At 43.4% G+C, this 21,816-nt stretch overlaps 1 protein-coding gene across 4 annotated transcripts in view; it reads right to left on the bottom strand.

The window, feature by feature from the left end:
• The window catches only part of DPP6 (dipeptidyl peptidase like 6), a 2,152,278-nt gene that overhangs the window by 476,581 nt on the left and 1,653,881 nt on the right, over window positions 1–21,816 (bottom strand). For all 4 annotated transcript variants that reach the window (XM_086941474.1, XM_086941473.1, XM_086941476.1 and 1 more), the window contains exon 9: window positions 12,098–12,252. In XM_086941474.1, the coding sequence (XP_086797600.1) occupies window positions 12,098–12,252 (155 nt within the window). The remainder of the gene's footprint in view (window positions 1–12,097; window positions 12,253–21,816) is intronic.

Here is a 21,816-nt window from a genome sequence, read left to right as displayed (position 1 = left end):
CGTGCCTGCTTGTCTCTCCATTTGATTGATTGTTATCCAAGCATTTACTGTTTTAGAATTGGTTCTCTTTGGATCATTCTCTATTTACAAACAAGCACAAAGTCGCAATACTCTGTTTAGTCTTTGCAGATAGTGAAAAATCGTGTAAAAAAATAAAAGTAATCGAGCAAAATCTGTAGGCCACTAATTGGATCTCTTTTTGACCTCGCTAAAATAGAAATATTAGGAACAACCCTTCATGAGAAATACGAAAATAGTGAGATGAACTGAGCTCCACACCATGAGGGCTGCAAGACAGCTCGACTCCGTCACCCACCCCGCCCAAAATAACGACAAATCCTATGCAAATATTAAAAATATAGACAACACACCAGCAAAGAAACAGGGTAAAACATTTTATTAAATAACTATTTACATAACTATTTTATAATTTTATATTGCCCGATCCGGCTAGCTCAATCGATCGAGCATGAAACTCATGCACTCTGATAGCAAGCGTTGCTACTGATGCTATGCAGACCAAAACTGGTTTTCAGTTTGTACATTTTTCTAGATTTTTCCATCCAAGGTTGGTTGACTTTGTAGAACGATGGCTTCAGATATTCAACATACGGTGTGGTGGCGCGGACTGGGAGGGGGCGCTTCACTCCTGCCCCCTCCCCAAGTAAGATTTTCATACGTGAAAGTACGTTAATGGTTTTAGTCCCTGAGTTGCTTCAATGTCACTGCCATTCTCAAATGGCATAAGTTCTGGATGTTGGGTGCCATAGTTCATAGTTCTGAGCAGTGCTTGTAACACTGTCTGAAGCTTATTTCCACCGACTGCAGCTTCACTATTCTCAAAGTAAGTGAGTGTCGTTTGTGGACCTGACTGCATTTGAAAACAATGTGATATGTTACCTTCCTAAACAGCTTGACGGAGGCCCCTGAGGGGCGGTGTGATGGCCATGGACTCGGAGAAGACGCTTGGCTCCGACACCCTCCCCAAGTCTTATAGCACTGGTGTAGCCTGAGATCGCCCCCGACATAGGCGGCCGGCTCCCGGGGTCCGGCGGAACTTTTTGCCTTTTGATGACTCTTCAATTCTGGACTTTGTCCCACAATCCGTTTGACCTGAGGACACGCTGTAGTGGGGCGCCCCTTTACCGTTTCAGTTGCCATTCCGCCCGCTTTTGCTACACTGTGCCTCTTCCGCCATTCAGCTGTTTACCGCCCGCTCTTGCGACTACAGCGTCTCGCTCATCATGTAGTTGAGTTGCTCCCGCTCTTGCGGTGCAGCGATAGGCGGCTGCCACAGGACTCTCAAAATGGCGGCCGGCTCTTCGGTTTTGGGCCTGGTCCACTAAAATGGCCCTGGGACACCTTTGAACTCGGACGCTTCCCTGATAGGGCTTGGGTCCCATTCTCGAAAGCGTCCCCTCAGCCGTGAAGATTCTACAAAAGTCTTGGGGGCCCCCGACTCCCGCAGGCTTCTGGTGGGGAGCGGCTGCCATGTCTGCTCGTGGAATGGCCACGACGGAGCTACGAGATGGTAGTGCTCTCATGCTAACGCCAGCTTTAGTCTGAAACATCCAGAAACACTGTAGACTACCAATTCGATCAGTTCCGGTAGCGCCCCAACATGACCCAGAAGAGAAGAACTTGCCCTCCCCTCTTTGACTGATGGTTCTTGTTGCCTGTCCCCTCTGTTGTCATTTAACACAACTTTTTGGACTGCTGAAAGGGGTTGTGTTCCGAACGCTGGTTGGTGGAGACATTTTGACTATATTCTTGACCTACGTTGTCGCGTAATGCGTTATATGACACGCCGCGTTAGCGCACCTGGAAGTGATCCGCGGCGCGCAGCGCGTAACGTAAGCATAACAGGTCATGTGACTTGTTAATAAAACTTTTCATTGGTTCATTTTACTTTTGTTATTTTAATGATGAAAAGCTTGGTCATATGACCTACAAATTACGCTTTTTATTGATTTCGAACATTATTTTTTTTAAAACATATGTTATAATATTCCAGGCTAATGTACTTTCCCGGAAAATGTACAACTGTCCTGCAAGTAAAATATATTCCTTTTTCGAGAAAAAGGGCGTTTCTTCGTTCCATGACGGAGCCGTTGAGTAAAAGAGACTCGGCCTGCAGTCTTAGTCGCCGATACGCCTGATTATCAGATTCTTATCGATCACTTTATGTTGCAGGAGTGGAAAACACAACTGCCCTTGACCATTTATCTTTACTGCGTTCCTACATATTATACCTTTTATCCGTCATGTAATTGGACTGCTTTATTTCACTTGCCTTTTACTGATTCGAAAACAGTGACTAAAAGTAAAAACTTTACCAATGTAAATACTACTACCGTGTTTTGTTTTAAAAACCTTTATTGTGAAAATGTCAGTATACAAATACGGGCCTATAACCACGTGGGCTGGCCACGGAGCAAACTGAAATCGTATATGATGAGGAGACATTTACACTGTAGAGGAACGTAACGAGCGGGCCATTAGGTTGCAAGAACTAAGGTGTCTAACAGTTGCGGAATCGGTGGACGTACATTTTGTTATTAAAATAAGACAGGACCACTTACAATAACATTTTCTAGATATACATTTGCGGGCAAGGAGTTACGAGTCCCATTTATACGGCGCCATTTTGGGCGACGCCGGGCAGGTCCAAGATATAGTCAAAATGTCTCCACCAACCATTGGCCAAACCAGAACCCATTTCGGCCCTTTATGCTACAAGATGGTGTCTTCCATTCAGAAAATATTGTTGGCAGCATTTTGAAAGGAAAGATAAACAGCCGTTCTCCTAGTGAGTCTCACATTGTTACATTTAGGAAGAATGTTGAAGAGTAATATGTGGAAAATCTGAAGCCATTTTTCTACAAACTCTCAATCAGCCTTGGATGGAAAAAAAAATCCTGAAGAATGTACAAACTGAAAACCAATTTTTGTCTGTATAGCATCAACAGCAACGCTTGAGTCAGCTTTGTGTCAAGCCGCCATTTTCATTCAATCAATAGCGTCCCCCTGCACACATTCAGGAACCTGGTCGTGTCTTCAGGTGAAACGGATTGTGGGACAAGAAGCAGAAATGAAAAGGAAAAAAGTTCCGCCGGACCTCGGAAGCCGGCCGCCTATGTCATGGGCGATCTTTGGCCACACCAGGGCAATAGTGAAGCTGCAGCAGGTGCAAAAGAGCTTCAGACAGTCTTACAAGCACTGCTTTTCTAAACATTTTTTTGTATTTTTGCACAGTTTTATATTTTTTTTTTGTTTTTGATGGAGGGGAAACAACAAAAAACAGGCATTGAAAAAAGCTCAACAGTGCAGGGCGCCTTGTGCTGGTTCTGACCTATTCACACATCGGTCCACTACTGACATCACCTCATAAGCCAACGGGGCACCCCACGCCGACTTTCGGCGCAGCATTGTAGGATGGCCACACCAGTGCGGCAACTTGCTGGACACCACCTCGGTGCCATCCGGATCTCGGCGCGTTCGAGTCACTGTACCGCAAAACTGACCGGAACTCAGCTGGACACGCCGTCTTTCGGCACAGCATTGTAGGATGGCCATACCAGTGCGGCAACTTGCTGGACACCACCTCGGTGCCATCCGGATCTCGGCGCGTTCGAGTCACTGTACCGCAAGAGTGACCGCAACTCAGCTGGACACGCCGTCTTTCGGCGCAGCATTGTAGGATGGCCACACCAGTGCGGCAATTTGCTGGACATCACCTCGGTGCCATCCGGATCTCGACGCGTTGTGCTGCCTTCGGCCTATTCGCACATCGGTCCGCTACTGACGCCGCCTCACGTGCCAACGGATTTTCTACGCTTTTTGTAGCCCTATGCCGCATAACAGATCATGTGACTTGTTTATAAAACTTTTCATTGGTTCATTTTACTTTTCGTTTCCTAAAGATGGAAGGCTTGGTCATATGACCTAAAAATAACACTTTTCATTGGTTTAGAACATTTTTTTTTCCCAAACGATGAAAGCCCCACCTTGTTTCTGGATCATTCAGACTGAAGCTGGCGTCAGCATGAGAGCACCACCATCTCGTGGCTCCGTCGTGGTCATTCCGCGAGCAATCATGGCAGCCGCTCCCCACCGGAAGCCTGCGGGAGTCGGGGGCCCCCAAGACTTTTGTAGAATCTTCACGGCTGAGGGGACGCTTTTCGAGAATGGAGCCCAAGCCCTAGCAGGCAAGCGTCCGAGTTCCAAGGTGTCCCAGGGCCATTTTAGTGGACCAGGCCCAAAACCGAAGAGCCGTCCGCCATTTTAAGAGTCATGTGGCAGCCGCCTATCGCTGCACTGCAAGAGTGGGAGCAACTCAACAACATGGTGAGCGAGACGCTGTATCCGCAAGAGCGGGCGCAACTCAGCTGGATGGCCGCCACCTGGGGAGGCCCGTTCACGCCGCCTCCCCCACGCCCCCCCCCCCCCCCCCGGGCCGCCCCACGCCAATTTTCGGAGCAGCATTGTAGGATACCAAAACCAGTGCGGCAGTTACTGGACATCACCTGGGTGCCATCAACATCTCAGCGCGTTCTGCTGCCTTGGGACTATTCGCACAACAGACCGCTACTGACGAGCCCTCCCCCCGCACCACCCGGGACGCCCCACGCCAATTTTCGGAGCAGCATTGTAGGATCCCAAAACCAGTGCGGCACCCAGGCGACATCACCTGGGTGCCGTCCAGAACTCTGCACGTTGTGCTGCCTTGGGACTATTCGCACAAAAGACAGCTTCTGACCATTGTTGCTTTTTTGGGTGAAAAATGTTTAAATGTTTTTACAGTTTTTGTTCCGTTCATTATATTTAAAAGTTAATAAAGTTTTATAATCTTACTTTGTTGGAGTGTTTTTTTTTTTTTTTTAAACGGGTGAATGGGGCCTTGAATCGGGTTATTGTCATGTGTGGGCTTTGGAAGTGTACTGCTGCAGGATCGGACATTTCAAACTCAAATGCACGTTCATTTTCTTACCTTTCCAAAGCATGGAGCGCAATAGCAGGCAGAGAAAGGGTGATGCACGTGTTGAACACTACCTGACCTGGCAAGTTGCTGGCAGTGCCCCCCCGCCCGCTCCTGAAAGAGAGCACACACACACCGCCGCCCCGAGTACTTCACAAATCTTTAAAAGACCATGCGCTTGTTCATGAGGCTTAAATGGTTTATCACCTCTTCTAGAACCCCTGCATCGACCCTCTGACGTTTCCTGGAAAAATTACCACGTAACACAATACCAAGCCCTGTCAGCTGAAACCCCCGAGGAATCGTGGGGCATATTATCAAGGGGGTTTATCTCGCTTTTTGGGCTTTAAAAGCCATGAAAGCGGAGATATAATTATCTCCCTATTACCAAGCTGTCGCTAACACCAGTTAGTGACAGCTAAAAGGAGATAGCCACCATCTTGGGCCCCGCTTTGCATGTCAGTGATACTTATCACTAATGACATGTAAAGTGGGCGTGCCAAGATGTTAGCGACTGGAAACAGTCCCTAACATCGCTATCTCCTATTACCAACTTTTGGAGATATTCGCGCTAAGCGCGAATATCTCCAAAAGCTAACACCTGCCCTGAGCAGTTCTTAGCCATGTTATCCAATGGGAGGTGGATAACATGGCTAAGAGCATTTGCTCGATAATACATGAATATCGCTGACTTTTCTGCGATAATAGCAAGGTTTATCTGCGATAAAAATCGCCGATGTGCGGCGCTAATTTTTGTCTCTAAACAAGTTAGAGACAAAAATTATCGCTAGTTGTTCGTAATATGCCCCCGGGTTTTTGCTTGCAGAAATCGGGAGGCGGGAGACTAGCACTGAAATCAGTAGTCTCACGCCTGAATCGGGAGGGTTGGCATGTCTGGATTCTCTACAGCTGGGGCCATAAACTACATCCGCAGGGGTAGGTGATAGCCTGGGACCAGCCTGGCATCTAAAATGGCTGCCGTGCACGACAAAATTGTGGCATTGGAAAAAAGGCAAGATGGCGCAGCCGCTGGAAGACATATATCAACATATATGAGCCTCCTCAGCCACCCTCAGGAAACATAGGGGATTAGGATACGTCTCCCGCACCCCCTTATACCTAGTAATTTAATTAACGAAGCACAAAATGGCGGATTCCCGTTTCGCTACCAGTTTGCGGCCCAGTTCGCGGCCCGTGAAGCGCTTCTACCGTGAAAAATCTTTTTTTTTTTTATTTTCCCCACGGGACCCTTTAATAACCCCAACAACATTCCTAGGGGGTCAAGAGGGGTATACCTTGCCCCCTTTCATTAAATTCCCCCTTCGTTTTTTACCTCTTCTTCTCTCTCGATCCTACCGAGAGATAAGATGGCGGCCGCTCCGGACTGTCACGCAGCAAAAAAAAAAAAGCTCACGCACAGCCGCTGGAAGAGATGTATCAACATATATGAGCCTCCTCAGCCACCCTCAGGAAACATAGGGGATTAGGATACGTCTCCCGCACCCCCTTATACCTAGTAATTTAATTAACGAAGCACAAAATGGCGAATTCCCGTTTCGCTACCAGTTTGCGGCCCAGTTCGCGGCCCGTGAAGCGCTTCTACCGTGAAAAATCATTTTTTTTTTTATTTTCCCCACGGGACCCTTTAATAACCCCAACAACATTCCTAGGGGGTCAAGAGGGGTATACCTTGCCCCCTTTCATTAAATTCCCCCTTCGTTTTTCACCTCTTCTCTCTCGATCCTACCGAGAGATAAGATGGCGGCCGCTCCGGACTGTTTAGAATGTTGACAGACACCGGAGAACCAATCAGCTTTCTGCACGCAAAGTTCCGTTTCGCGAAAAGTAAGCGAACCGGTGCGCAGCCTGGAGCGCTGTTACAGATATATATCTTGTTTTGAACGTTAATTTCTCAAAAACTACTGGAGCACATATATTGAGACCTAGCAAAGGCACATCGGGCTAACAGTCCCTACAATTTTGCCAAGTTTCGTGCAAATCCATTCAGCCGTTCGAGCTAAAAGTGAGTCCAACCGCCCTATGGAAATTAACATGGGAAAAACGCGTTTTGGGACCCCCCTTTTTTCTCGGCCCCCCCTTGATGAAACCCCCCCAAATGTTCAAGGGCTGCTCAGAAACAGAATGTGCCATTTTCCTGAAAATTTCAGCCGATTCCGTCCACAAACGCTAAAGTTATTAGACATAGAATTTTCAAAAATCCCATAGGGAAATAATCCTAACTATATATACCTACTGGCGATAGCCAGTAGGTAATATATATATATATATATATATATATATATATATATATATATATATATATATATGTGTGTATATATATATATATATCTATATATATATATATATATATATTTATATATAAATATTTATATATATATATTTTTTTAAAATAAAGTACTTTTACAAAGTATATGACTTCACCACACATGCATTTGCGTTATAATTGCATGCGGAGTGAAGTCATATGCGTTGTAAAAATTTGCGGAATTATGGCTTGAGGAGTAATGGTTTTTGCGGACTTAAAAATGCGGCGTGATGGTATGCGGGATTTTGTTTTGCGGAATGGAAAGATATATTCCAGTAAGAGTGAAGGAGGACGTGGAGGTAAATTTGAGCTCCTTACGAATGACAGCTGCCACCCCGCCGCCGGCACGGCCAGAAGGTCGGTTCGTGTTGAGCAGGTAGTAATCGGGGGGCAAAGCAGCTAAGATGTCAAGGAGAGAATCATCAGTCAGCCAGGTCTCGGTAAGTAAAAGGATATCAGGCCTTTCGTCGGTGAGAAGGAGGAAAAGATCAACCTGATGCCTGACCAGTGAGCGTGTATATAAGTATAGGACCCGGATACATGTTTCAGTCGTGCTGGGATCAGATAACGGTTTAGTGCAGGGGGAGGGAAAAGGTACATTCCGCGCAATGCGGAGTACCGAGATAGAATCTATGGTCCGCGGGGGTAGTGCAACAGATACACAGTCCAGATACCTGAGAGCCTGAGAGGAATAGACAAAGGGGGAGGGGGCCTCCCCTCTGGTCTGGCCTCCAGCCCTCGGGTGTTTACAAAGGTCTTGGCTCCTCTGGTGGATCTGTTGCATGCATGGGGGCACTTTTGTTTCCTTACCTTGAAGACTGGTTAATTTCTTCCTTGTCTTTCCTTAAGGCCCAGGAGGCTGTGACACTGGTGAGGGATTGTCTGGAGTCCTACAGGTTCCTTGTGAATCTAAGCAAGTCCCACCTTATCCGGACTCAGGAACTCCAATTCATAGGTACTCACTTCAATACACAATTGGGGATGGTATTTCTTCCACCAGCTTGCCAGCTTCGGCTCAGATCTCGTTTGGAGTCCCTCATGTCTACCCCGGCTGCTTCCGTAAGGGAATGATTGCTGGTTCAAGGGGACATGGCTGCTTCCCTTTTAATGGTTCTTTGGGCTCGCAGACACCTCTTCCCTTGGTGTATCACCTTCAGTGTCACTGGAATCCGGGGGTCCCAGGTTTAAGATGCCTTTGTTCGGTTGACTCCCGCCATTTCCCTCCACCTGCGTTGGAGGCTGCTGCCGGGCAACCTGGCAAAGTGAGTGCCCCTGTTCCCTGATGATCGATGCCAGCTCTTGGGTTAGGGGGCAACCCTTGGGGTGCTTTCTTCTCAGGGGCCTTGGTCCCTCGCTGAGAGCTGGATGCCTTCGAATTGGAAGGAACTGGCAGCGATGTTCGAGGCTCTCGTGTACTGTGCCCGTCATCTGAAGGGCAAGTAAGTATAGGTCCGGATGGACAATCAGGTGGCCTGTGCCTATTTGAGACACTCGCTCTCCTCTTTTGGCTCTTCTGGCGGATCAGATTGGGGCGTGGGCAGAAGCCAACCTGCTAGGCCTTAAGATGATCGATCTGCCGGGGAGGGAGAATGGGCTTGCGGATCAGCTGAGTCGCCTTCTTCCTTAATTGGTTTCTCTGTCCCTGTCTCCTCTGGTCTTTCGGGTGATTTCTGAGCGGTTAGGGAGGCCTTGGTTGGATCTCTTTCTCTCCCCTCAAGATGTTCTTCTGCTGAAGCTTTGCACCCTTCTCACCTTGCAGAGGGCCGTGGACACCCTAAGTTTCACTTAGCCTCAGGGTCTTCTCTTTGCATTTCCTTCTTTTCCCCATCTTAGCAGGGTTTTGGGAAAAATCAGGATGGAGGGGGTGGGGGTGCTGTTGGTGGTTCCCTTTTGGCCTCACCAGCCTTGGTATCCCCTCCTGCTTCGTTTGGCTGTTGCTCCCCCTTTGAGGTTCCCGCTGTCCCCTTCTCCGATCTGCTTTCTTCTCCTTTCTAGTCAGGCTCTAGGCCACTTGGCGTTGGTGGTTTGGAAGTTGAAAGGCGGTGGCTAGTATTTTTGAGTTGTTCCTTGGAGGTGGCACTGTCCATACATAATTATAGGAAGGTCAGTACCCTTAGGGTTAATGAGCGTCACTGGAGGAATTTCTCTACTTGTTCTTTCGGGGGTTTCCCCCTGACTCTTGTGAGGGGGGGTCCGTGCTTGAGTTCCTCCGGAATGGTTTTTTGCTTGAGCTGTCTGTTTCTACTCTCCGCAGCCAGTGGTCTGCCATTAAGGCTATCAGGGGTGCCTCTCTCCTCTCTTTTGAGTCCTTGGCTTCTTGCCTTCTTCTCAGTTTGTTTCTTCAACAGCCTGTCGTTGCTTCTCCTGTTCCCCCATGTTTTTCCTAATCCCCCCTTTGGTGGAGGAAATCCAGCTTCATTCGCTGGATTTGATGAGGGTTCTTGTTATTTATCTTGAGCGAACCGCCTCCCTTCGACAGGTGGATTTCTGGTGCTTGGGTTTACTCTCCTGGATGACTGCGACGAGGAAGACAGAGGAGGAAGGTAATGACTCTGTTACTTAATGGTAATCTTCATTACTTCAAGTCATAGTCTTCCTCATCACTGTCATGATCCCTTGGTTGTGGAGGGATGAACAATGATTTAGCTTTTTCCTTCTGGTTGCTTTGCTGCTTGTTGGTATTGCAGGGTGTGTTCTGCCCATAAAGGTCAATTGACAGGTACTTCCTGTCAGGCCGCCATATTGGGTGGGGATTTTTCTATATGGGTGAATGCTGTGCCTGGAACACGTAGTACTCATGGGTGACTGTGGCAAGGAAGACTATGACTCAGAGTAATGAAGATTACCAGAAAGTAATTGAGTCACTACAGCTGATGGATTACAGAAAATTTACAGAACATTTAAAGAGCTCAACGCATTGATGCCTGCAATCCAAACCTGAGTTTTACATAGAGCTAATATACTTCAAATAAACTACCATTTAATCATCAATGTTTTAGTAGACCTTTGGTGTGAGAGGTTTAACAAGGACCGCCAATTAGGGTGAATGATTTTGGATACAACTAAAAGCTCACATTTATGTACAATGTACTTTGTGAAACACCTATCACTTTGAAGAAGGCTTTGTGGATAGGTTTTCAAAGCTAGCAATTTATAAATGGTTCACCAATTAACAACACTCATTACCAAAGATGCCTTTTAGACCCAGTAATTATTTCTGAGCCCAAATATATGCCGGCAGAAGTAACACACTAACCATATTCTTAAAGGTTTGCGCATTTAAGCAAGATTTACATGCACAAATAAAATAATTTGTGTGTGTAAACGTGGTTTACCAATACAGGAAAAAGTATTTTGTACTTATAAAACGACTTACTCACTCGATTTTCATGTGAGTAAATCCAATCCAGCGCAGGGGGCATTTGTGCCACTATCTTATATATTTGAGGTTATTCACAAACCATTTTCTGGTCACTTCTCAGCCAGTCAATAAAAGAGTAAATCCTTTCCCAGGATGTGTAGGGAATATAGTCACAATTGGTGTCAGCGTAGAGGAAGGGGTTTCTTTGCCGGGAAAATATTTTTCCCAGTGAGAAACAAAACAAGAAGCCACAAATTAATTAGAATTTCCTCTATATGTCATATGTAAGCATATATAAGTGTATATTCTTTCAAGAAAAAAAGAGAATTTACAAACTATGTGCAGAATTTTGCCTAAATACTGCCACCAAACAAAGAATCTAGGGTCAGACGTATAGATATTTGGTCTCAAAATACTAGTCGCAACCAGTATTTCTTCGGCCAGTAAAGGTTTCATGAAAATTTAATAATAAGACGAAGTGAGTAAAGCGGTTTTGGAGTTCAGCAAGGGCAGCATTAAGGAGTAGTAAGTGTTTTTGGGGGGGTTCAGGAAAGGGTAATATGGAGAGGTAGTAGAAGTTTTTCTGATTCTGGGTAGGGAAGAATTAAGGGATAGATTCGGGTTTTAAGGTTTCAGGGACAGGCACCGTTAAGGGGTACTAAGAGGTTCTTGGGGTAGAGTTAGATAAATTAAAGACTGCATGTAATAAACACGTTTTTAAAAATGAGACATTTTGGAATTGTCACAGGAAATATTGAAGGAGAACACAATATTATTACCTCAACAATTTGAACTCGACCTCAGTGAAGTTCATAACTATTCAAGAAAGAAGCTAATCTAAATAAGCCTTTTGATTTAATAGTTTCTAGCCGAGGTCTCTATAATTCCAAAAATAGATTAATTCGAACTAACAGGCTTGATACAATAATGCATTTCCAACTTTAATTTAAAGAGAATTAAGCTGCAGCTAAAAGTAGCTCAGAGGCTTCAAGTAACACAAAAAACAGGGTAATGTTTCAGAATTACATGAACGAAACATTCTACTTCACAGTGTCATGATCTACCATTACATAACATTTCACATGATTTTTGCTTAAGGGAAACTGGTTTCTGTCAAAAGTTTTTGCTGAGAGACATTTTCAACCTGACCCGTCTCCTAAAGGTATGTCGTGTGATGCTTTTGAGTGAGCTATTTCTCACAGAGAAAAAATGTTCAAGGTACAAGCAAAAAGTATTTCACATATAACTGCAAAAAGTTATGCACATTTTACAAAACAATGCACACATCTTTACCAAATATAACATATTACCTATAATTCAGGCACATGTAACGTTTTTCAAAGTAAACTGAGGGGGGGCTCATTAACATGAAAAATAAATAAATCTGCAACAATTTTCAAACTATCAAGGATAGTAATGTTGATGGTCTTACCTTGGGGTAGTGGTATGTTTTCACAGTAGGGTACAAGGAACCTGTGTAGACTGGAATCTCCATTGTGGGCACTTTGGTATCATTTATTGTGGCATATGCAAGCCTGCCACCATCTGGGGACCACCAGTGTGCAATGTGGGTCTTCAATATCTCCTCTAAAAAGTGAAACACAAAAATAGGGCAAATAAGATAAAGGCATTTAAAGAAATAGTATTTAAAGTAAACATTAATAGGGCTTCTCATGACAGCTTGAGTTCATTAGAATTCTAGGGCAGTTCAATTTCAATCTGTGTTTGTTCACAGCACCAAGACTGGTTTCATAATTATGATCAGGATGGTTTAAGGTGGGGAGCAATTTCAACATTATATTCTTTTGACTGCTTATTTTCTTTCCTGGGCTTTGAAAGTACATTGGTGGAAGGCCAGAAACTGAACTGCCTCTTGCATCTATGATAATCAGACTAATTACATGATTTTTCAAATGAAACTTGAGATATAATGTGATTATGTTTTACTTGTACATTTTTCTCTACTGTCCGTGTGGCTGAATGTTTACTTGAACACAGCTGCAGATTTGATTTTTCTGAACTACTACATGTAACAAAGAAAGTTTCCCCTATCATTTCAGAGTTTATGAATTATTGTTGTTAGAAATGGGGATCTCTAGTTGGCTGTGGTTTGCATCCTGTCCAACTAGGGACCCTTATTCTAGTCAGGGTAAGGGAGCTAAGAGAACGCCTGCTCACTTTAAGCACCAAGTACCTGGGATGCGTCAAAACCAAAGACAAAAACAGGCACATGGAAGATGAGGTGCCAGAAAAGCAAAGTGATACATTGATTCCAGACTCCCAGGGGAGGTGCATCGATTCCTAACTGCTAGGGAAGGTGATCCGTTGATGCAGAAGAACAAGCGCTGAGTTGATTTACCACCAGTTGATTTCCCACCCATGTAGCAGGTGATGCATTGATTTGTTTCAGCCACACAGCAGGGTCTGCTTCAGGGTTGGAGCGTGCGCCACGGATATCGATGCCACAGTGCTCGGTACTCAGAATGGGCTGATCTTTTTGCCGCACTGCAGGAGCTACATCGATTCTTCAGGAGCACATTTGTGATGCATTGGTTTTTCAACCGAATGGCAATGCTGCATTAGTAATCAATGCGTACATTTTCAGGGTGGGTTCTTAGAAGCTAAAACTATGTCCAAGGGCCCAGAAAATAAATTGGCACCACTTGGCAGGTGATAACTACCAGAAGAGGAGTTGATGGGCTTCAGATGAAGTCTTTGATGGTCCTGAGACATCTTAACAGGAGGCAAGCACACATAAGGCTTTGGAGAACCTTGGCAAGCAGGATAAAGAATGCAAGGTCCAGTCCTTTCACTGCCCAAGAAAGAAGCAGCAGGCCAACACAGGTTAGCACACATCAAAGTGGTAGTCCCTCCTGACAGCTTCTCCAGCTCTTCTTCTTGGCAGAATGTCAACTTGGTCCAGAAATATTTTGAAGATATGGTGTCACTGCTCCAATACTTATAACAGTTTCTGCTTCTTAAGTAGGCAAACTACAAAGGAAAGTCTTAATAGTGGACAAGACCCTCCCTTTTCCTGCTCCAGACACACTACAGGGGGGGGTGGAGACAGCTTTGTGTGAGGACAGGCACAACCCTATTCACCACTGTAGCTCAGGAAGTCCTACCAGACTGGTGATGGGCAATAGGGATTTGCAAGGCACACCTCTGTGAAGAGTAAAGCCCAAACAGTCCAGTTGTCACCCCCCTCCCCAGTCCCCCTCCTCGGGTGTGAATTCCACAGGCAGGCAGAGGCACAGAACCCGAAAACAGGAAAATGTCCACTTTCTAAAAATGGCATTTTCAAACATGCAATTTAAAAACCAACTTCACTAAAAGATGTATTTTTACTTTGTGAGCTCTAAGACCCCAAACTCCAAATCTCTCGCTCTCTCTTCCAACTGGAAGTTACACTTGTAAGAGCTGACAAGGCAGCTCCACTGAACCTTTGGGGAAGACAGTCCTTGGAATAGTGAGGAACTAAACTGGCAGTATATCCAGTGTCTCAGACCTGTTTGACAAGTCTGTCTGGTGGATTTACTGACAACATTTGGGGCACACTTCAATGTAGAGAAGCAGAAAGTGAAAACAGTTTGTGTGTATCCAATGTCTGTTTGCAGAAAGCTCAGCTTGGTTATACCAGACTACTGTCTCTTGGACTGCCTAAAATTGGATTTTAGTGTTAGATGTGGGAGGACATCAGGATTGCCATAGTACACTCTCCACACAAGCCTCAGCCCTCAAAGTCAAAACTTAGTATTGTCTTCAGCTATCTTGAAAATGGTCATGCTTGGTATAAATGTGGCTTTACCAAGCACCCACTTCAGAACAGTCCTCAAACTGAGGATGATCAGAAGAGGACTGAACCTGCTGTCTTCATCCTAAGAACAAGCCTGGAGGCTGGACCTGCTCCCTCTCTTGTACCCAGGACAAACCAGTGAAATTCAATGGCCATAAGGCTGACTTCTTGTTCAAGCTAAAGGTATACAACAAGCTACAAGAGGCAGTTCATACAACTGTCCAGCTGATCAATGGCAACTGGATCTGGACTGAACTCTGCCTGCCACCCTGTGTGTTCTATAAGTGACTCCACAGAGGTCCTTGAAGCTTTGTAAGTATACACCTGTGGTGGATTGGGACTTACAGGACTAAAGTCAGAAGGTAGAACCTTTGACCACGACAAACCTGGTTAGTTTAGCTGACCCACACTACATCGCTGTCTGGGTCAAATTGCACCAATGTCCTGTTCCGCAGCAACCATTGATTATAGTTGGCACTTTGTACTTCTTGGTGCAATTTCTACTTAAAAACTTTTCAAAATCATACCGCTAGTTTCCCATATCGGATTTTTAACATTTAGGAGTCATTCCGTTTATTAAATTGTATTCTATTATGTTTAATTCCCTTTGGGATTTTTCCTTTTTTGCATTTTGACTATATTTCTGTTTTAGTACAGCACTTCCATAAGTACCAAAATAAAATTGCTCTGAATGCTTTTGAAGAACAGCTCATCCTTTCTAAAAACAAGTAATTAAGTACTGCTCTTAAAATAGTTGTAGCAATGGTTAAATGTGTTTTTTTTCACTTGGTGGTCTTCATCACAACCAAACAGTTATGGTCGTACCGAAGGGAAACTGACTTCTTCAACTGAGAATTAAAGCTTAAAAGAATCATAACAAGTTCCCATAAAAAACGCCATTGGAATACATTTAACTATAATGCCAAACAACATCCAAAGGCAGAACAGAATTTCCACGACCACCATCAAAAAGGCAAAGAGACCCCACTACATTCAACTCAACCTTGAAGCATCAAGCTCTACCTACGTTCTTTTCAATGTGTTCATTGAATTTCACAACCTTTAAAACACATCAACAAAAGAAAACCTCTTATGTGTACACTAATGAACCACTTCAAGGATTATCTGTTAACCTTGAATACTATCTTCTCTCACAGACAAGCAGCAACTCTCTTGCAGCACCTTCCCTATTTTTTCATTAGATTTTTTTATCATTGCTAAAGTTTAAACTTTATCAATGATAAGGGGTATCTAAGGACGAACCCTCTTGAAATCAGCAGACTGACGGTTAGTTGCATGGGAAAAAGTCATGTTTTCAGTTTTCTTTAGAAAAAAATACACAGCTAAGATTCATGCTGACAGTTTGATAATGGTAAATTGTTACAAAGTTTTGCAGCGGCCACATAAAATGCTCACCCTGCAAAATTATCCACTCAAACCACGGCACTGATACAAAAAAACATTCTTAGAATGAAGCTTACAGCTAGTAAAGCTGTGGTAAATCTCTGGGATAATGGGTTGGAATGCTGGCCAAACAACTCTTTATGAACAGGACAAAGAGATTTGAACACAACCCTGTATGTGAATGGAGGCCAATGAAGTGACTTCAAGACTGAAGTGGCAAAATCTGTTTTCCTCAATTTCAGAATCACTCTCACTTCAGTGTTTTACACCCACTGCAATTGCTTTATTATCTCATCATTGGAATCCAAATAAAGTATATTACAATAGTCCAATATGGCTGAGATGAAAGCATTCAAGATTTAGACTTTGTGTGATAGGGTAAATAGGTGTACAATTCGTTTCAAGGTATGCAACTGGCACATACATTTACTGACCGCTGCTGTAACCTGGTTGTAACGTGTCAGGTTGGTCTCAAACTTTACTCCCAGAATTTTCACACACTTTATTGAGCAGGGTTGTTTCCAAGGCAGAAGATTATATCAGCCACAACAAATGGCCTAGATGAAAGCGGTATCTCATTATTGCTTCTGAAATAGTTTAACTTCGACTCAATACAGGTTTCCTCGTTCAACCCTTCAGCAGTAATATCCAACAATTGATCTAAGCAAAAGTTTTACCCAGCAGGCTTCCCATTTAATCCTCGCCCTTTAAAATTTTCAAATAAATCCTGCTATAATCTTTGGGTGCCTGGGATTATCTATTTCTCCTTACTAACTAGAATAACTCCCAAATTTACTGAAAACATCCTACATTACAACTGTACGATTGAAAAAGAAACTGACAAGGACAACTTGCCAAACAACAAACCATGAGCTAAGGACTATTTTTAGGCACACTTATTGAAAAGGAAGCATTCTCTTAATTCTTAACCTTCATTGTGCAAAGTTGTCTTCTATCAGATAAACCAAATGTTTTCAGACCTGGAAGGACTCAGCACCAAACCCATTTTTTATGATGATCTCTAGAACTCTGTCAACACTAATAGGGCAGCAGCTCCCCTGTTAATCAACCTGTCCTCAACATTTGAAACAATGGCGGATCATATGTTGGTGCAATGCCTATTTTACTCTTGGATGCACAGCACAGAGATGGATAAAATGCTTTCTGATAGATAGACTTTAAATTATCTCGCTACATATTTTCATCTCTACAACTTACATATGCCCAGAAGTTATCCAGCAGGGATCAACATTAGCTTTCTAGTTATCAACATCTACCATGCGCCACTTGCTGACCTCGCAAATGTATTCAATCTGACCAGCAACAAATGTGCAGATGATACTCAGATCATCTTGAATTTAGAAACATACTCTGGTGACACAAATTCAATACTTAGCGAATGCTTCCTGGCTGGGGAGTTATAATGCTATGAAACCACCTCAAACTTATTGCCTGAAAAAACAAAATACTAACCTGTAGATTCTGGTAAAACCTCATTATTTACTTCTCATACCAGGAAAGGGACAGCTCCCAAAGAAATCAAGTGAAGTGAAAAACTTAGGTGGGATCATAGACTCAAACCTCTCTCTTCAATCCCAGGTCAATAATGTCACACAAGACTAATTACACACTGTGAGAATCCTACAATGTATCTTCCATTGCCTAGGCCTCTCCGGTAATATTCAGGCATCACTGGTCCTAGAAATATCACAGCTAAATTGTGCAAATGCCTTCTGAATTAGAATCACTAAAAAACATATTCCCAAGCTACAAAGTATTAAGAATGCTGCAGTCCAACACAACTACTAGACCAATACAGACAGGATCCCTTGTTCTCACGTGAGAAGAATAGCCTGTACAGGCCTCTGCATTGCACATCTGGCAATCCACAGACTGGACCCAACCACCTACAATCGAAATTCAAAATATAAAATTAATGGAGTAACCTCACATAATGATAATCACACCTTTGCAAATGACAGGCATAGTTGGCAGTTTTCTGTTAGCATAGACATGCAAAGTATGAAATATACTCCAAGAGAAAATAAGGACCATCAGCAACCATTGAAAATGTAGAAGAGCATTAAAGCTCTGGCTGTTCCAACCAGGACAAAGGTGATAATGTCTAAGCTGATTGCAAACTTATCCTCACAACCTTCTTGTAATTGTCCACAAATATAAGATCAATTCGCTTACCAATGCACTAATACTGGAGCACACACTTTGAGACTCAGGCATGAAACCAAAACTCACCAGTATAAACTACACCTCCACCAAAGTCCTTCCCTCCTCCGTATACTTGAAAAATTGCAACAGTCCATCTCATGATGAGAAGATATGGTGACAACCTCATTTCATGTCATTACAGGCATTGTTTCCAGTCTGGGGATTTCATGTGACAACGTAATGCATTCTGCGTGTTGTACTCCTGATTTGAGTCCACCTACATAATTTAGATTTGCACACTTGGTACCAAGTTTGTAGGATACAAGCCCAAGAATCAGTGACATGGAGGGAGGTGGTGTTTTCTATCTGAAGAGCTTGGTTAGGCTATACAAGAAGTAGGAACATGCTATGGAAATGGAGAAATACCATGTAATCCATCAACAAACAAAGCTAAGAAAAGCACCGGCATCTGTCAAAGTACCCAGTCTGAAGGTAAATCAGCAAGCTGGCATATCCAGCACTTGTGGCCGGGTCTTCATGTCAGGAAAGACAAATGTTCTGGAAAGTGCAGGCTCTGTGCTTATTGTCTAGGGAGTTAGAGATTCCTTCTTTACCAAAGATGTCACACGTTTTTTGGGTAGAATGTATTGCTATAAAAAATACATTCAAGTTGATTGGAATATGTTTAAGTCCATAGAGGCACCATTTTTAAACTTTCAATTTGATTGTCTCAACTCTCCATGATAGCAGGTTTGAATATCCATCACTGGAGATTACCTTTCGAGTTGTCTTAGCCCATGTGTCAAACTTCCTGAACATTTTAATATGGCCCTTGCTCTCACATCTTGCCATCCTACTCTGCTATATGCATTCAGCTATCAGAGGAGAGGGGATCAACCACTGTGCTTAGAATCAATGATCTATTGCTGCCCCATTCCCCACCCCCTACTTACACTCTCCACCCCCTAAATGGGACAAAGGCTTCTGCAATCTGGATTCACTAGTACTCACAAAATGCCTTTAAAGAAAGGCCTCTTGATAACTCTGTAAACATATTGTTGGATCACCAAACTACTGTTTCAGTCAAGGAAATATTTATTCTAAGTAGATGGAGCCAGGTAACAACTTTTACCTCTTTCATCAATGTATTTCAGGAGAATGTAACAAATAGTATTTTAAATGTAGTTGTTTTATACCAATATCTCTCTATGTTCTAAATAAGAGCTGCCACCAATGAGATAAAAGAATATGATCTTAATTCAGTTTAGAGATTAAATCACCTTCTGGATACATATGTGGTAGTGCCAATTCAAACAGGTAGATGCGGGCAATTTAGGGAAATAGGAACAATCTTTCTCCAGTCCCTCTTTACTAGATGTACATTAACTGGTAGTAGCTTCTGTCCACATACACTGATGATCCCCTTGCTGTGCATCTTGAATTAAATTATATATCCAGCTACATACAAGCAAGCATGACCTTCATCAGATCCAATTCAAAAGTTGTCCACTGTATATTGTACTGAAACTGCATACTACGTGCTACATTGGTAGTAGTGTGTAATTTTTGGCCTCATTATTAGGTTAGCAAAAACAGAGTTGCACCCAAATTTAGTTCACAGGTTTCATGCAAATTGCACTGGGTCCTGTGATTTCTGCATGATCAAGTTGCATAGGCAATAGAGTGTGTTAAGGGAATACTGTTGGACGTAGCCTTTTCTTCAGTCATCTTCCGACTTTTGGCCTTCCTCCTCCTCCTTTTATTTGCTGAATTCGTTTTCGTTGGCCTTAGGCTCTTTGGACTTTACCACTGCAAACCAGTGCTGAAGTGCTTGTGCTCTCTCCTTAAAACATGGTAACATTTAGTTACACCCAGCTGGCCTATTTAATTTACTTGTAAGGCCCTAGTAAGGTGGCACTACCTCTGCCTAGGTCTGTAAGTTAAATGCTACTAGTGGGCCTGCAGCACTGGGTGTGCCACCCACCTAAGTAGCACTTTAAACATGTCTCAGGCCTGCCATTGCAGCCTGTGGGTGCATTTTAAAACACAGGGCCCGGAGCACGGGGTAGGAGAACAACAAGTCGCCAGCATCCCACTCTACTGAGCAACAACATGCTCTGCCTTCCCGGTCAGCCCTAGGCTTTGAATCTAGGGGTCTACTTATTACCCCAGTACAAGCCTACTAGGTGATTCCCTGTCCGATCTGGTTATTAGCCACCAATTTAGCAGAACCAGACGGTAGTATACCACTCACATTTTTTTTTTGGGTCCAGACTAAGTGCCACTAGACCCGTTAGGGGCTTAATATGCACGAAACATGTTGACCTATTTGCACCTTAGCAGCCCTTGAGGAACATGAAATCCACGTAAGGGCCCACACACTGTCTTTAATAAGGCTTGAGATACCAAATACAATAAACTTGACCAGAGTAGGACTGCTCCTGACCTTTTTTAACTCACCTACCTGTGCACTACCCAGCCCTTACACCAGCACACACCCTATGGCTTCTTTAAAAGATCTCTGACAAAGCGCCCCGTTTACGGGAGCCCGTCAGGCATTGCAACACCGGCCCGATGAGGAGCAAGGCTCAATGGGCATCACAAAGAAAGACCTCCCCTTCCCCACATATCCAGTTAGGAACTGTACACTTTGCTGATCCACAGTCCCACTCGGGAGCCTATGTACAGGACCTCTTTCTAACCTAGATCCCAGCCCCTCTCATTTTTGATGCATTTTAAAACTTCCATTTCAACCTGGCAAAATAAACCTTTCATGATTGGATATAATGCACTTGTAAAATGTCAGACAGGATATCCCCCATGTTTGTGACATAGAAACCTATCCACTGAATTCTAAACCAGGCCCTACATCTTTTAGTTGGTCTTGTGGTAAGGGCATGGTGAGTACGAGCAATAAAGGTAATATCTGTAATGTAAAAAAATTCTCCCTAATCTGTAAATTATTTTTATTTACGAGGGGAACTATTCAGAACAAGATGGAGCTATTAGGATCACACACCACTCTAACAATCTGTTGAAAAACTGTAGAACTGAAGCCACCATTTCTGGGTCTACCTGACCTCATTCACCCTTTCTTTATCCAGCAGCTAATTTGAGTATTAATTAAGAGCTGTGAGAAGTAAATGCTCAAACATTTGACTTTAATTAGGATTTGCTTCATTGAGCAACCATTTCTAAAGCACACGGATTAAAAAAAAGTGGTCAAACGCTAAGCGAAGTTTTTTTCAGTATTTTGCAGTCTGAATAAATGTTATTTTATTGGGATCCAGCAAGAAGCCTTGCTTTTGAAAGACAGCCCATCATTACATGTAATGGGGTAACCCTGTAACCCTCAGAACCTGGGTGGGTAATAGACAAAATAATAATGGTTCTGTCGGACAAAAATACACACTGCTTTAGTATTTCAATGTTTCCTTTTGCAGGTCTCGTTCCTAACCAGGATATCAAGACAGGTGTACTAATACATTCACAAACGAACACATTGACCACAAAGAAAAATGAAAGCAAATTTTTACTCAAATACTTTCACATGTGAAGACAAATTACTTCAATCACTGTCCCAAAACGAATATTTAAAACATATATGGCACAAAACCTTTGTGCTAAAGCATAATACACACTAAAAACAACAAGTAAAATGTGTTACTTCATATACGTTTTGGAATCAACAACTATATATATACAATAATCCTGTAGGTACATCAATTCAATCTTGGATCCTACAGGGTTTTGAATAGTTTGTTCACGCCAAAAGCGGGGATTGC

The sequence above is a fragment of the Lissotriton vulgaris genome, chromosome 10 (assembly GCF_964263255.1).
Source record: "Lissotriton vulgaris chromosome 10, aLisVul1.2, whole genome shotgun sequence".
Lineage (NCBI taxonomy): Eukaryota > Metazoa > Chordata > Amphibia > Caudata > Salamandridae > Lissotriton > Lissotriton vulgaris.
The sequence above is the reverse complement of the archived record's forward strand: the minus strand, read 5'-3'. Positions and strand labels throughout refer to the sequence as shown.